This window comes from Macrotis lagotis, chromosome 4 (assembly GCF_037893015.1).
Source record: "Macrotis lagotis isolate mMagLag1 chromosome 4, bilby.v1.9.chrom.fasta, whole genome shotgun sequence".
NCBI classification, from domain to species: domain Eukaryota; kingdom Metazoa; phylum Chordata; class Mammalia; order Peramelemorphia; family Peramelidae; genus Macrotis; species Macrotis lagotis.
The window spans coordinates 227,541,915-227,559,293 of record NC_133661.1 but is presented as its reverse complement, the minus strand read 5'-3'; the positions used below and the strand labels follow the sequence as shown (position 1 = coordinate 227,559,293).

General features: G+C 37.0%; 1 protein-coding gene across 1 annotated transcript in view; it reads left to right on the top strand.

The window, feature by feature from the left end:
- Window positions 1-312: 312 nt before the first annotated feature.
- KCNK13 (potassium two pore domain channel subfamily K member 13) overlaps window positions 313-17,379 on the top strand; it is a 205,563-nt gene continuing 188,496 nt past the window's right edge. The window contains exon 1 of the mRNA XM_074235517.1: window positions 313-1,519. Within this exon, the coding sequence (XP_074091618.1) occupies window positions 1,180-1,519 (340 nt within the window). The 5' untranslated portion in view covers window positions 313-1,179. The remainder of the gene's footprint in view (window positions 1,520-17,379) is intronic.

Sequence of the window (17,379 nt, the reverse complement as noted above, 5' to 3'; positions counted from 1 at the left end):
CTCTCTCCCTCTCTCTCCCCCTTTCATTTCTCTCTCTCTCTCTCTCTCTCTCTCTCTCTCTCTCTCTCTCTCTCTCTCTCTCTCTCTCTCTCTCCCCTACCCTCTTTTCCCTCCTTCTCTCCCCACTTCCCTGTACACTCATTTGGTTTCTGGATATTGGTGATTTCTCTCAGTGGTTCGAGAGGTGAAAATATTTTCTAGTTCCAGACCTCTAGCATTTCTGCATTTTGCTATCCGTGGCGGATCACCAAGCACTAAACTCGAATTATTTTTTTCTTTACTTTTCTTTTCTCCTCTACATTCAGTGACCTCAACAGCAGACCCTCAAAAGTGCCACGGAAGAGAGCTTGGATAGCTCTAAGGTACCGGAGTGTTTCTACTGGATAAGAGACTCCAAAAATAGAAGAATCTGAGATCTGAGTTAAGTTAAAAAGTCAACAAATTCTGTGGCGCTGAAAGAATTGGTTGGATCCCAGCACAGGATTCTGGGGTCATAAGCCTTTGATCTGGAAGGGGCTTCAGAGTCCAGCCAGTTATTTTTCAGAAGATAACTGCTGGCTGGGAATTTCACGTCTGGGAGAAAAGGAAGAGCCTAATCGTAAACTCAGAGTGGATGAGGCTTTCGGAGATTCAAGAGAATTGAAGTTTTTCTTTCACCACGTGGAGACAAGAACCTCCTCCCCACCCTTTGTCACTAAGAGCCATAAACATTGAGAACACTGGAACTGGGGAGGAGAGAGAAGGAGGATCTGAAACTGGGTGGCAGAGAACAAATTGGCTTGGGGAAGAGGAGATAGCCAAGAACGTTGGTCTCTGGAAGACATCTGGTGAGGAAAGAAGAGTCCTGAACGGGACTACTGACTTTCCCTCTAAAAGGCAAAGACACCCTACAACTCTGGGTTAAGGCTTTAGCATGCTACTGGTCTGAAGAGAAACACAAGCAAACAAACATATATCTTGGAAAGTAACTACCATGGGCAGCGCCAGGAATCCCAGTTCTGACCGGCATCAGTGGAAGGCGTCCCACCATACTCTCACAGTGTAAAAACAAATCCTTTTTCATCATTGGGCTGCCCACCCTTTCCGTCACAGTTATCTTCCTCCCCACTCCCTTCCTGTCACCACAGTGGGTTGGAGAGGACCAGATTGGGCAGAATTTCCTTAGGGACTTTGCCAGCCATGGCATGTCAGGGCTGCTGCTGCTGCTGGAGTGCTGGGCACCTGAACCAAGACAACGCAAGATTCTTGTTACTGGCTGCCTTGATTGTCCTATACATGTTGTGTGGGGCAGCTGTCTTCTCTGCCATTGAGAGAGCTCAGGAGTGCAGGGCAAAGGAGCAATGGAAGGAGAAGCTACTAAACTTTAGTCTGACTCACAATCTCAGCCTCGAGGAGATTCAAGATTTTCTCCGGGATTATGAGGATGCCACAGCTGCTGGAATCCGAATTGGTGACAGCCGTCCCCGATGGGACTTTACTGGTGCTTTCTATTTTGTAGGCACTGTGGTGTCCACTATAGGTAAGTGAATTCTTGAATAGGGGAGGGAATGATGTAACTTTGGAGGAGATGACCAAACTTGTGGGAAGCCCCATCATTTCCCTTTTTTGATCATTTATTCATCAACTCTGTGACGAGAACAATGCTATTTCCAAGAAGTTCAGAAAAGAAGTTTAAGACTGTTTTGGGGGTGTATGGAAGAAGATAGATGACTCACATATATATTATCTCCTATGATCATCCCAACAGTCCTATAAGGTAGACAAATATATTAGCACTTTAGTATAATAAAAAGAACACTGATCTAGGAGCCAGGACACCTGGGTGTGAGTCCAGTATGACTACTTACCTGCTGTGTGACTTTAGTCAAGTCAATTCATTTCTCAGTTCCTCAGTTTCTTCTTTGAAATGGGGGCAGAGTAATACTTGGACACACTCTAACTCAGGGCTATGGTGTGAGAATCAAGTGATATAATGTATATGAAGTGCTTGAAGACTGCAAAAATGTATGCTGTTATTATTGTTGGTATTAATAAGAGAATTGTTCAGACTTGCCTACCATTCCTGGGATTTACAGAAACTTTGTCCCTGGCTTTGTTGAGTCACTTGAGGAATGTGATAATATTCTTAAGAATGGCTGTTGGTTTTTTTTTTAATTTAAAAATATAATGGAAATCCTTTATGCTATTGAAATGTGGAAACAGAATTAATAACTGTATTATGCACTGGATATTAACAGCAGATTTTTGAAGTAGAATGGGGCATTGTAGTTGAAAGGTATGTTGACCATTTGGAGCACATGGAGCCAAAGCAACCAGGATGGTGAAGGGATTTACCATAGGAACACTGGCTAAAGGAACTGAGAATTTAGACTGGAGAAGAGAAAAATTGGTGGTGAGGAAAGGAAAAAATACAGTCAAGATCTTTGAATTACTAACAGTTATCATGTGGAAGAGGGATTAAGTTTGTCTCTTGATCTTAGAGGGAGTAGTCTCTAGAGGCTATGTGCAGAAATAAAAAGAGAACAAATTTTCACTCCAGACCTTTTTAACAATTGGAGCTGTCCACCAAACTGAAATAAGATACCTAAGAAGATAATTAAAACTAGCATTTACAAAGCACTTTACTATTTCATTTAATCCTTGCAATAATCTTGGAAGACAGGTGCTATTATCATCCCCATTTTTTCAGGCAGATATAGGTTAAATGATTTGTCCAGGGTCACACACCTAGTATCTGTCTGAGTTCAGGTTTGAATTCAGATCTTTTTGCTCCTTTGCTCTGTTGCTGGAAGTCTTTAAGTAGAGATTGTAGGACCACTTGTTGGGTAGAGACATTATAGAGGAGTCTCTTGCTTAGGTTGAGTTTGGACTATATTAATTCATAAGGTCCCTTCCAGGTCTGGTATTCTCCATTTTAGTGAACATGAAATGAAATGCACTTTGAGTAAATTGGGGCCTCAACAAAATGCATTTCTGATCACTGATTGGGGGAAGAAAGGAAAGGGAAATAGTATAGACCTTAGTAGATGTTCAACTCCAAAAACAGTGGAAATAATTGGTCTATAGTATTAAAATAAACAATGAAACATTAATTCCTTGAAGTAATAGGCATCATAATTATGTGAGCAGCTCATGGTCTAAAGGCTGGAGAACATGATTGAATACACAGATTAAATGGGGATATGGGGCAGGGAGGAAACAGGAAGAAATTTCAGGTCCATTCAAGGTGCCATTTGAAGGATTGTCTGCCCTGTGTGTTATCCATCTTAGAAGACTTCCAGAAGGAGATATAGTATAATTTCTGAGATCCTTGGCATTATCATTCATTGACATCCAATTCAATGAATATCAATTTAATAGAGATTAAATTGTGCCCTAAACCCAATTCCTCAATGTTTTTACAATACGGTTTCCTCATTTGGCTAAGAAAATGTTTTGCTGACATCCCTTTTCTCCCTTACCTTTAACCCCAGGCTTGGCACAATTCTTCTCTGCTCTATGATTTAGCATTTGGACTAGGAAGCAGCTCCAGTTTTCAGGGAATGAGATCCAAACTTCCAACCCAGAAGCTGTTATTGTAGCACTAGAGCTGCCCAGTAACCTCATCTTCAGCTTAGCCAGCTGGGAAGGGACTGTTTTGCATTAGGTCAATATCTTTCTCACCTCCTAACTCTACCTCCTCCCTTGAGAGTTTTTCTAGGTGACAGCTTTAAGGATTTCAAGCCAAATATTTCTTTTTTGAATATGTAAAGTACTTTGCAAACCACAAAATACTATTTAAATGCAGGCTACCACCATCATCACTCATTATCATTATTATTCAGATAGACCCCACCCTTGTTTTTTTCTACCCAATATAATCAATAGATTTTCCTTGAACCATATGTAAACCCTTGAAGCTTACAAATGTTGATTCATCCACTTTACTGTATTCTTTTATTCCATAGAAGCCTTAGATTTGTGGTAGGCAAATGAGTGCATTGTTTCCATTCAATGCTCACTTTGTGATATTTTTTCTATGACCATTTATCCTATCACAAAAATATTTTAATACTCTTTAAATACATATCCTATCCTGTTATTCCCCCCCCCCCAAAGCAGCCTCCTTTAATTTTGTTTATCAGGATCAAATCTTGCTTATGTTTGTATTCCTGCAGAACCCCTCATTGTGTCCTCTACCTGAGGGGAAATTGTGATGCTATGGTAAAAGGACTGGTCTCGGATTCAGGAAGACCGGGCATATTGGTAGAAGAAATGTCTTCACTGGAAGCTCTTTTTATGGATGAAATCACAAATATGTTTTTTTTTCTTAAAAGACTTATTGAGTTTATTTTGTGTAGCCAGCTTATAGAACTATGGTTTGAGGCAATAAGATATGATGGAAAGAGCTTTGATTGTGGAGTCAGAAGACCTAGGTTTGAGTCTTGGTTTTAACAATTACTATGTTAACCTGGGCATGTTAAGCTCTCTGAGCCTTAATTTCTTTATCCCTAAAATGAACAATAATCTGTACACTTCTGGGTGATTATGTACTCTTTATAAACCTTAACTTAGTATATAGAGTTTGTGTGTGACCCTACGTATGTGTCCTTGTCTCATTATGGCGAAAGGGAGAGGAATAAGGAACTGTTGCTAACACTGTCCCCTCTCAAGATATCTGAATGAGACAATGACAGGAGCTCTACTCTCTCTGTTGGAAAGTGACTTGTGAATTATACTGCCTCATAATTTCTAGTAGAGGGTGCAACAGAGAAACTCCCATTAGCTAAGCCCTAGAGGTACTGTGAGAATAACACAACCATGATTCATAAGGTTTATTCAAGGACTATAGAACAGAATAAAGGATGCTCAGTCTGGACCTAACTTAAAATTCTGTTTCAAATACTTACTAATTGTGTGACTGTGGACAAGTCATTCAACCTTTCAGTCTCAATTTGCTTTTCTATAAAATGGCAATGAGGTAACCAGGTGCCTTAGGGAAAAATAAGAGTGCTGGAACTAATTTCTGGAAGACCTAGATCAAATGCAGCTTCAGATATTTATGAGCTGTGGGACCTTGGACAAGTCACTTAACCCTATTTGCTTCTGATTCCTCATCTATAAAATGAGCTAGAGAAGGAAATGGCAAACCACTGTAGTATCTTTACCCCAGAAAACTCAAATGGAATCATGAAGAGTCAAATACAATTGAACCACAACAAAAATTTTAAGAAAATGTTTCTTTATGCTGAGCTGGAATCTTCCAGTTTTACCCTCTGGTAACAAGTGAAACAAGTTTAATGCCATATCTACATCATGGCCCTAAAAAGAGTGTTCCACCAAAATTTTTCCTTAGATAGTGTGATACAGTAGACAGTGCCCTTGAATTACTGTCAGAAAACATAGCTGTACTCAGAAAGACCTTGGACAACACACAACTTCTCTGAGATTCTTCTTGAATATAAGATTGTTGTGAGCAAAGTGCTTTGTAAATCTTAATGTACTAAGGGACGGTTAGGTGGCACAGTGGACAGAGCACCACCCCTGGAGTCAGGAGTACCTGAGTTCAAATCTGGCCTCAGACACTTAATAATTACCTAGCTGTGTGGCCTTGGGCAAGCTACTTAACCCCATTGTCTTGAAAAAAAAAACCTAAAAAAAACCTTAATGTACTAAATAAGTGTGCACTGTCATTGTTATTTTTATCACCAGTTCATTTTATCGAACCTCATGTGACATTGCTTCCAGTTCATTTTCTGCTCATTTTCTGGACACTGTCTCTCTTGTCAGTTTTATGGAACTGGACCTGTGATTCATTGGTAAGGAGTTTCCCTTCCACTAAAGCATGTGAACATCTGAGCATCTTCTATACAACATATAGTCTAAGAGAATTCCCTGGGTTCCCTGAGAACATAAGGGGATCCCTTCTCCAGAGTCCCACATGTATCATGTTTCAGTCGTAACACTTGAACCTTTATCTTCTAGTCTGCCTTTCAAACTTCCTAAAAAGTGACTTTGAGCACTATATTCTCTTCCAGCCCCAAAATCTTATCTTAAACATAATATTCCCAGTCCATTCTGTTTTGTGCAAAGTATAGTGGGTTCCCTCATATCCTTCACTCTGAGTACCATTTTAATAATAATAATGATGATGATGATAAAGATAAATAATAATAATAATAATTTTTATTCAGTCATAATAGTTGTGTTTGACTCTTCACAACTCCATTTTGGGGTTTCTTGGCAAAGATAGTGGCGTCATCTTCAGCTCATCTTACCGATGAAGATACTAGGGGTTAAGTGAGTTGCCCAGAGTTACACAGATAGTAAAGTGTCTGAGGCCAGATTTAAACTCATGAAGTTGAATCTTCCTTACTCTACTTCCAAGTACTGATCCTCTGAGTTACCTAGTTGCTTCCATTTCCCTATTGGGGAAACAAAACAAAATAAAATCTCCTAACAGGCAGAGAAATTCACCAATATATAATCAAGGTATAACAATAACGACAACAATAATAGATAACATTTATATAGTGATTTAAATTTACTTCACTTTGTATATGTTACCTATTTTGAACATCATCATAGTTTTCATTATACCTGAAGAAACTGAGGCACAGAAAGGTTAAGTGATATGGATATGATCAAACAACTACTAAGTGTCAGAGGCAAGTTTTGAATACAGTACTATATCAATTGAGTCATATTGCCTCTTATTGCCATTTGTTAAGCTACTCATTTCACAAGAAAGATCAATAACTTCTTACCACAAACCCCCCTAGGGTTATAGGCTCAAAAATTCTGAGGGGAATCTGGAGCCAGTTCTATAGAAGTACAATGAGTTTTTTTTCCCCTGAGAGGGCTCAGTTATTGTTTAAATTTCTCTGTAACTCCCTGCCTGAGTTCTTATGTTTGACAAAGTCAATGGGACTTGTCTATTGGTATTTTGGTATTTCCACCAAGGAATCATTTTCTTTAGGATGTACCCTTGAGAGCTGCGGAATGCAGAGTCATATCTTCTTATTTGGAACAAGTAGAATAATATGTTGCCTTCAAACCAGCTTTCAGAGACAAATTCATATCAATGGTGGCAAATCCCAAGACACTATGAGGAAAATAGAACCCTTGAGGAAGAGCTAAGAGGACTAAATTGGCAGTCATTTAAGGGGCAGCCACCAGGGAGAGATAATTTCCTATTTTAATCCATTTTTCTTACTAGATGGCAACTAGATAGTGAGGTAGATAGAGCCCTGGGCTTAGAATAAGGAAGATTCACTTAACTCTTTTTGGCTCAGTTCCCTCATCTGTAAAATGAGTTGGAAAGGGAACAGCAGGCAACTTCCATATCTTTGCCAAGAAAATCCTATATAGAGTCATGAAAAGTTGAACAAGACAGAACACTAACAACAACAACAACACAATGCATACTAAGGAGACACCAAGTTAATTTGTTTCTAGAGACTAAAGAAGATTGCTATCACCTAAATTCCATCAAAACCTAATTCTCTGGTCTAGTTGCAGCTTTAGTTGTGAGGTAGGAAAATTACTTTTTTTTCTTTACATCCCACATTGCTATCCATCTCAAAAGAGCATTTTTAAACCACCTCTCATGCATCTCATTTGGGTAGGCAAAGTACAAGATGAGCTAAATGTGATCTCTTCCCTTTAGAGATCAAATAATCAGACAGAGAGCAGTTCTGCAGGCAGGTTTGTATTAGAGACATTTATCAAGTGACTATGAACTTGTATTATGTACAATTGAATAGGAGATAACCTTAACTCCTGATATGGTAAAAATTGAGTTAGGCAAAGGCAATTTTGACAATAATATTCTGTATATAGTAGGAACTTAATATGTGATCATGAAAATATTAGTAATGAAGCTAGGAGAAATTACTATAATAGCACAGAGAGAAGTAGGAACTAGACCATTACTATACTTTAAAAAAATCCAAATCCTAAATTAAAAAATCTAAATTGTGATTTAAGTAGTATATTTTATGGTTACAAAACATTTTAAGTACATGGTATCATTGAGTCTTACCATAATCCTGTAGTATGGATGGTATAAATATTATTGCCCCTATTTTACAGGTAAGGAAACTGAGGTTCATTAGGCTAAAAGTCAAGATTTGAACTCAGGTCTTTTGAGTCTGACCCAGAATTCCTTCCACTACACAATACTGCTGACCTAGGTTTCTTGCTTAGGAGAAATAGAGAAGCCAGTCCAGAAAAGAAGTAATAAGGGTTTGAGTTTTGGTGGTGGAAATGGAAATGAAAAGAGATGATGGGTGGAAAAGATACCGTGAAGGAAGAATCACCAAAATGATTTGGATGATGCATAGATGGCAAAAGGAGACAAAAACCAAAGAGGAATCTGGAATTTTTAGGTGATTAGAAAATTATGACTTCATGTTTTAACTTATGGATTTAACGAACAAGAAGTTTATTCACTCCAAGAAAGTTTTTCAAACCATCAGAGGTTTAGAGTAATTTCATCATAGCCTTTTTAAGGGTGGTTATGTAAGACATCCTCAAAGGCCACTTCATAAAGATGCTTTTGTCCTTGTTTGTATAGCTATTGGGGGAGTGAAAGGAAGTTTTCCTTCTGCACCTGTGTAAACCTAAACAACTTTCCTACCTCCCACATAACAAGGAAGAATTAGGCTAAAGTAGTCTTTAAAACTAGAGGTAATGTAGATTAGAAGAGGAAAATACTGGACTGGGTATCAGAAGACCTGGATTTGATTCCAGCTCATTTGACTAGCTTTATGTTTTTGGGCAAGTCCCCTGACTTCAGTAGGCCTCAGTTTCCTTTTCTGTAAAATAAGATAATTGGAATAGACAATCTCTAAGGTCCCTTCCAGCTTTAATGTTATATACTTTTGCGATCCATTCAATCTTCTAAAGCCCCTTATTATTAAATCTAGATTCTTGGCAAGGTTTTAGTCATAAATCAATAGTTTACATTTAACATAGCCTTGACCTTGTCTTATTCATTTGTTCAACAGACTATTGACTATCTTCTGTGTTTAACGCATTCTATCTTTACCACAGAATATAAGAATAACCATAAGCATTTATGGAGTATGAAGACTGCAGTGTATTGCGATAGTATTCCTTTGTTCTGGAAGGAGAAGGGGATCATTTCACTCAAGTATGCTTGAACATGGGGCAGAGCTTTACTTGGGCCCTCCTGGCTTTACTTGGGCCCTCTCAACTGTTTGACCTAACATGACTAATAAAATACATATACTTGAGGTAGTATAAATATCTTTGCATAGCATATTGTCAGTACAGCTGTGTTGCCACTGGCCTTTTATAAATCCAGGATAAAGTGTTTTGTATTTCTCAGGCAAGGTTAGATGATTGCAATCCACGTGTACCATTGTCCATTGGTGACTTTGGGTCTTCCCTGCAAAGCTTGTGAATCTAAGTGGCACAGTGGATAGACAGATGGAGTTGGAGTCAGGAAGATCTGAGTTCTAATCCTGTCCTTAAATATTTTTTTACCTGTGTGAGTCTGACCAAGTCATTTATCCTCTATGTGCCTCATAGGGTATTAGAACTTAATGGTAAACACACACACATCACATGGGAATTTTCCTGTATCTATCCATCCATCCATCCATCTATCTTTCTATCTCTCGGTCTCTTTTTTTCTATCTTTGTGCATGTGCTTGTGTTTGTGTGTGTGCAAGCATGTTTATATAGACCTGAGATTTCATAAAGTTGTTCCATCATGGAAACTTATTTTTCCACTATAGATCAGCCACTCATTTGCAATGGGAGATTAAGTAATTTGTCCATGGTTACACAGTTATTATTTGTCAGAAGCAAAACTAGAAGCCAGGCTGTGCCTCTTATTATGTGTTCATTAAAAAAACTTAAAAACATACCACATTGTGCCTCAACTGCATGCTGTTCCCTAAGCAACTGGGCTAACATGCTTACCCCTAGGCTCAGCCCTGCTGCCTACTTACCTTTTGTTTCCCTCTAGGCTTCTGATGTTACACATATTTCATAGAATATCCAAGTTGAAAGGGATTTCAGAAGCCATATTAGCTAAGACATGCTTTAATAATAAGAGTTTTTTGCAAATCTTACTTTATAACTTTAAGCAAATATTTTAATATATCTGATTTTCTTTTTAATCCTAATAAAACTGGTATTGTTCACAAGGTTTATTTGTTAAGGAAAGGGTCTAGATGCTTCCTAATGAAATATTTTCTTGCCTTAATCAAAACATGCCAATTTTGCTAGTTAATGTATAAAGCCCTGTAGCTATGTTCAGAACCTAAAAAAAAAAAAGAAATCACCTGTTTAATAGGTAAAACATTTGAAAAACAATTTTTTGGCCCTTTATTTCTTAATGCTTCCAACTCCCCCCATATCCAATGCATTTTACAGGGATGTTGGTAGATATACTATGTCTTTAGGGGTGATAGCTTACAAAAAAAGTTCCCTTACCAGGTTGGGTGTGTAACAAGGAAAAAGTGCGTGATAGCCACCCTTTGCTCCATTTGTTCATTTTCCATTCTTTTCTTCTCATCATCACCTGCAAGGACATTAAGTCTGACACTTGGCTCTAAGAGTGCAGGACAACCAGTAAGTTAAAATAGGATCAGGATGATTTGGAATGAAAGGGAAAAGGGTAAACTGAAACCATAGTAACCAATATACAGTGAACTCTCTGCTCTCCAATGTGGTCAAGCAAGGGCGTTAGTCCCTTGCATTTCTTTGAAAACTGGCATACTGTAAGGTACACTTGATGCTAAAACTCCACTGAGAATAATTTAAGATTTCTTTGATGATTCAAGAAGATTCTTCAGGACTTTGCTGTACCTTTGGGTCATTGTGGGTATCAACGGAATGTTGCTTTAAAAAAGAATGTTTTTATTGATGCTTTTATTGTTTTATCACATTAATTTCCAAATATATCCATCCTTTGTCCTGAACCATCCCTAATAACAAAAAAATTTTAAAGAAAGGGAAAAAGGAGCAATTCAATAAACCACCCAGGTCATCAACTGAATGCAATATTTCATACCCACAATCTTTTACCTCTACAACAGTGTTTTATCAATTAAACTTGGTCCTAATTACCATGATAAATTTTCCTTTGCTATTCTTATATACAATACCATCATTATTGTACATATTGTTTTATTGATTTTATTTTTCCTTCTCTGCAACAGTTTATATGTTTTCCCATGTTTCTCTCTAAGTTCTTTATATTTATCATTTCTTTTAGGATACTAATATTGTTATATTCATATACTATTATTTGGTTAGCTACTCCCAAACAATAAGCATCTATTTTGTTTCTAATTCTTTACTACCACAAAACTGCTTCTATGAATGTTTCAGCACATATGAGACCTTTCTACCCTTGTACCTCAAGAAGATGTGGGATGGATATTTTAGGACGTTATGATGGATGCTTTTGTTGGACCATTTTTCCCAAATACTTTCCAGAATGATTGGATCAATTCACACTTCTACCAACAGTATTTTAGTGTGTCATTTCTCTCAATCCCTCCAACATTGACTATTTCAATCTTGTGCCATCTTTGTTAACTTTCTGGATATGAGATAATCCATGGTGTTGTAATGGGTTATATTTCTTCTATATTCAATTCTTTTGAAAACTATTATTCATATCCTTAAATCACTTATCATTTGAGAAATGGGTCTTAGACTTGTATGTTTACGTAAGTTGCATATATATAAAAATATATTTATATATCTATATCTATATATCTATCTATCTATATCCGTATCCGTACCCATACCCGTAGCCGCACCCGTACCTGTACCTATATCTATATCATCTATATCATCTATATCATCTATATCATCTATATCATCTATATCATCTATATCATCTATATCTATATCTATATCTATATCTATATCTATATCTATATCTATATCTATATCTATATCTATATATCTATAGAGAGAGATATCTTAGGTAGCATATCCTTCTCAGAAATAGTTGTTTCAAAGATTTTTTCTATTTGACAGTTTCCCTTTTTTTGGTGGTGAATGTATTGATTTGATGTATACAAAAATCTTTCACATTAATGTAATTGAAATGCTCTCTTGATCTTTTGGAATTTCCTCTATCCATTGTTTGAATAAGAATTCTCCCCCAGTCACACCTATGAGATATACTTGATTTGATTTGATTTTCTTCTAATGTTTTTGATGATATAATCTTGTATAGTCATCTGTATCTGTTTGAACTTATTTTAATATATGATATAAACATGATGATCTAAATGCAATTTCTACCATTTTTTCCCACCAGTTCTCAAACAGGGAGTTTTTCTTCAAATAGTTTATGCTGTCCAATTTATTAATCACTGGGTTTTTGAATGTGATTATTTCTTTTTCTTTATTATCTAGTATTTTTCATGGATTTTTTTCTTTTTCTTTTTTTTTTTTAAGATTTTTGCAAGGCAATGGGGTTAAGTGGCTTGCCCAAGGCCACACAGCTAGGTAATTAAGTGTCTGAGGTTGGATTGAACTCAGGTACTCCTGACTCCAGGGCCAGTGCTTTATCTACTGCACCACCTAGCTGCCCCCATATTTTTCTATTTTTTAATTAATACAATAGTTTTAATGATTTATAACACTTTACAACCTAATTTGAGTTCTGAAAGTGTTACTACCTTTAATTTTCTCTTTCCTCTATTTATCTCTCCTGAAATTCTAGTCCTTTTTTTCCTCCAATTTTAATGTTATTTTTTTCTAGTACTAGAAAGAACTCCTTTGCGTAGTTTAATTGATACACTATTAAATCAGGAATAAAATGCTTAGAACAGCACCTGTCAAATAGTAGGCACTTTATAGATGTTTGTTCCTTTCCCCCTCTTACTATTATTAGCTAAAGGAATCAGGTGAGTCCATCAGTGCATCAGTTGTCTAGAACTCGCTAACATGGGGTAGGACATAGTTTAAACTTTTTCATTTTCCATTATTTTATCTAGGTCCTCAAAGTCATATAGTATATTTCCTGGACAGCTCGGTGGTGCAGTGGATATAAAGTACTAGTCTTGGAGTCAGAAGAATAGGAGTTCGGATCCAGTCTCAGACACTAGACATTTACTAGCTATGTGACTTTGAGCAAGTCTCTTAACCCTGATTGCCTCCCATCCAGGGCCATCTCCAGTGGTTGTGACCATATCTGGCCACTGGACCCAGATGACTCTGGAGGAGAAAGTGAGACTGGTGACTTAGCAGTGTACTCCCTCACTCAAATCCAATTCATATGCTTGACATAGCATCACCTCCTTGATGTCATGGTCTTCTTCAATAAGGAAGGTCAAACATCATCATCAGTACAGTTCCTGCACAAATCATGAATCCTATCTACACTAAATTTTCATTTAGCCTCCATCTGAAGAATTCTGATGATGGGATACTCAACTAACCTTCCAGGACAATCTGTTTGAATTTTGTACAAATCTTAATTATGAGAAAATTTTTCTTAATTTTGAGGAATAACTTTTCTGTCTATGACTTCTTTACTTCTTGTTCTGTCTTTTGGAGTCTAGCAGAAAAGTAAAATCCCACTTCCACACAGAATCCCAATGGTTATTTGTAGAAATTATTTTTTTATTTTAAAGATTTTATTTATTTTGATTTTATTTATTCATTTTAATTTTTTTCCCTGATCTTATTTCCCTCCTCCCACTCCCCACAGAAGGCAATTTGTCATTCTTTACATTGTTTCCATGGTATACATTGATCCACATTGAATGTGATGAAAGAGAAATCATATCCTTAAAGGAAGAACCATAAAGTATAAGAGATAGCAATATCAGACAATAAGCTAACAATTTTTTCCTAAATCAAAGGTAATAGTCCTTGGTCTTTGTTCAAACACCATAGTTCTTTCTCTGGAAACAGATAGTATTCTCCATTGTAGACAGCCCCAAATTGTCTCTGATTATCCTTGATTGTTGCACTGATGGAACAAGCAAGTCCATCAAGGTCGATCATCGCCTCCATGTTGCTGTTAGGGTATACAGTGTTTTTCTGGTTCTGCTCATCTCACTCAGCATCAGTTCATGCAAATCCCTCCAGGCTTCCCTGAATTCCCATCCCTCCTGGTTTCTAATAGAACAATAGTGTTCCATGACATACATATACCACAGTTTGCTAAGCCATTCCCCAACTGAAGGACATATACTTGATTTCCAATTCTCTGCAACCACAAACAGGGTTGCTACAAATATTTTTGTACAAGTGATGCTTTTAACCTTTCTTTTATCATCTCTTCAGGGTATAGACCCAGTAGTAGTATTGCTGGATCAAAGAGTATGCACATTTTTGTTGCCCTTTAGGCATAGTTCCAGATTGCTCTCCAGAAAGGTTGGATGAGTTCACAGCTCCACCAACAATATAATAGTGTCCCAGATTTCCCACAACCCTTCCAACAATGATCAATGTCCTTTCTGGTCATATTGGTCAGTCTGAGGGGTATGAGGTGGTACCTCAGAGAAGCTTTAATTTGCATTTCTCTAATAAGTAATGATTTAGAAAAATTTTTCATATGACTATGGATTGCTTAGATCTCCTCATCTGTAATTTGCCTTTGCATATCCTTTGATCATTTGTCAATTGGGGAATGGCTTTTTAAAAAAAAATGACTCAGGAGAGGCTAGGTGGCACAGTGGATAGAGCACTGGCCCTGGACTCAGGAGGACTTGAGTTCAAATATGGCCTCAGACACTTAATAATTACCTAGTTGTGTGGCCTTGGGCAAGCCACTCAACCCCATTGCCTTGCACAAAAAAATTGACTCAGTTCTCTGTATATTTTAGAAATGAGTCCTTTGTCAGAAACATTAGTTGTAAAGATGGTTTCCCAGTTTACTGCATTTCTTTTGATTTTGGTTACAGCAGTTTTGCCTGTGCAAAAGCTTTTTTAATTTAATGTAATCGAAATCATCTAGTTTGTTTTTAGTGATGTTCTCCATCTCTTCCTTAGTCATAAACTGCTTTGCCTTCCATACATCTGACAGGTAAACAAGTCCTTGATCTTCTAGTTTGCTTATGGCATTGTTTTTTATGTCTAAATCCTGTATCCATTTGGATCTTATCTTAGAATAGGGTGTGAGGTGTTGGTCTAATCTAAGTTTCTTCCATATTAACTTCCAATTTTCCCAGCAGTTTTTATCAGAGAGTTTTTATCCCAATAGTTGGACTCTTTGGGTTTATCAAATAGCACAGATTAATATAATTGTTTCCTGCTGTTGCTCCTAGTCTATTCCACTGATCCACCATTCTGTTTCTTAGCCAGTACCAGACAGTTTTGATGACAGATGCTTTAATATAAGTTTAGATCAGGTAGGGCTAAGCCACCTTCTTTTGCACTTTTTTTTCATTAAATCCCTGGAAATTCTTGACTTTTTATTTCTCCATATGAATTTACTTACAACTTTTTCTAACTCATTAAAGTAATTTTTTTGGAATTTTGATTGGTAGGGCACTAAACAGGTAGTTTAGTTTTGGTAGAATTGTCATTTTTGTAGAAATTTTTCTTATCTCTTGTCTTTTCTTTACTAAGTAAATGTCTTCAGTTCCATCAATTTATTCTTGCATGATGTTTTTCTAAACTAATACCAATCATATTTCAGAGTATTCCCCTTGATAAATTCTAATTATTTACCAAACTGGATTGTTTGTTGTTTTGTTTTTTTTAAGTCTGTTGTGAATTCTTATCATTTCTACCATTACAATATCAAATATATTGCCTTCTCTCCCTACAGTCACTACATTTATCATCTGTCACCTGGATCCATCAAAAATAGCTTTCTAATTAGCCTCATTATCTCTAGGCACTCTCTCTCTCTCTCTCTCTCTCTCTTGGTTTTTTGGCAAGGCAAACAGAGTTAAGTGGCTTGCCCAAGGCCACACAGGTAGGTAATTATTAAGTGTCTGAGGCCGAATTTGAACTCAGGTACTCCTGACTCCAAGGCTGGAGCTCTATCCACTAGGCCACCTAGCTGTCCCCTTCTAGGCTCTCTTAAATCTAACTCTGCTTTCTACTCAGCTACCTGAGTGATGTTCCTAAATGTAAATCTGACTATGACTTTTTTCAATAAACTCCAATGGCTCCATGTTATTTTCATGATCAAAAATAAGTTCTATATTTAGTACTTAAAGTTCTTCACAATTGGACTTCTTCCTAATTTTTCTATCAATTTTTCTCCCTCATGCATGCTACAATGCAGATATATTGACTTACATGACATGTTCCACCCCCATTTCTACACCCTTACACCGACTGTCCCCCATGGTGGAAAGTTCATTCTCTTCTCATCTGCCTTTTAGTTTCCTTGGATTTCTTGAAGACTCAGTTCAGATCCAGCCTTCAGGAGACTTTTCTTTCCCCCTAGCTATCAGTACCATCTTGTTCCATCTACTTTATATGAAACTAGTATGTGTCTCATTGTTGTCTATTTATTGTATGTACCTAAATGCTGTCTCCCTTTTAAATGAGTTCGAGGGCAAAGACTATTTTTGTTTTTCTTTGTATCCCTAGCACTTATCACAGCACTGAGAACATAGTAAGCACTTAATAATTGCTTGTTGACTGACTAATGGGCTTTCTGGCTGACACATCACATTGTTGACTCAGAGTTTTCAATTTACTGAAACTTTTCCCCACACAAACTGTTTACTAGCCATATTCTGTATTTGTGCAAGTCTTATTTTTTTTAATCCAGGCATAGGACTTTGTATTTAATTCTATTAAATGTGTATCTTATTAGATATAACATATTGTTCTGGCCTAGAGAAAGATTTTTAAATCTTTTCATGTTACTTTACCTTTCTTAGTCTCAGTTTCTCATTTGTAAAATGAAGGAGTTGGACAATATATCCTCAGAGGTCCCTTCAAATCATTTTCTGTAAGCCTATGCCTGAATCAGTAGGGCAGTCAAAATGCTCCTGGTCTCTGATAGGAAACTTTTATTCTGAATTTGTGATTTTCCTCCAGCCCAACCCAGTAAGTAAGAGGCCCATTTTTCTCTGTCTCTGTATCTCTGTTTGTCTCTCTGTCTCTGTCTCTGTCTATCTGTCCATTTGTCTCTCTCTCTCTCTGCCTCTCTCTTTGTCTTTCTCTCGTCTTTCTGTGTACATATATGCATATATACAGAACTAGATATTTTCTCCATATGTGTGTATATATGTTACATATTAGCATATGCGTGTGTACACTTGTGGGGAGGGAGAGAGAAAATTTTTATTAATACTTACTATACTATATAATATGTTTAGAATTATGTATGTTGGGGTGGCTAGGTGCTGCAGTGGATAGAGTGCTGGCCCTGGAGTCAGGAGGACCTGAGCTCAAATTTGGCCTCAGACACTTAATAATTAC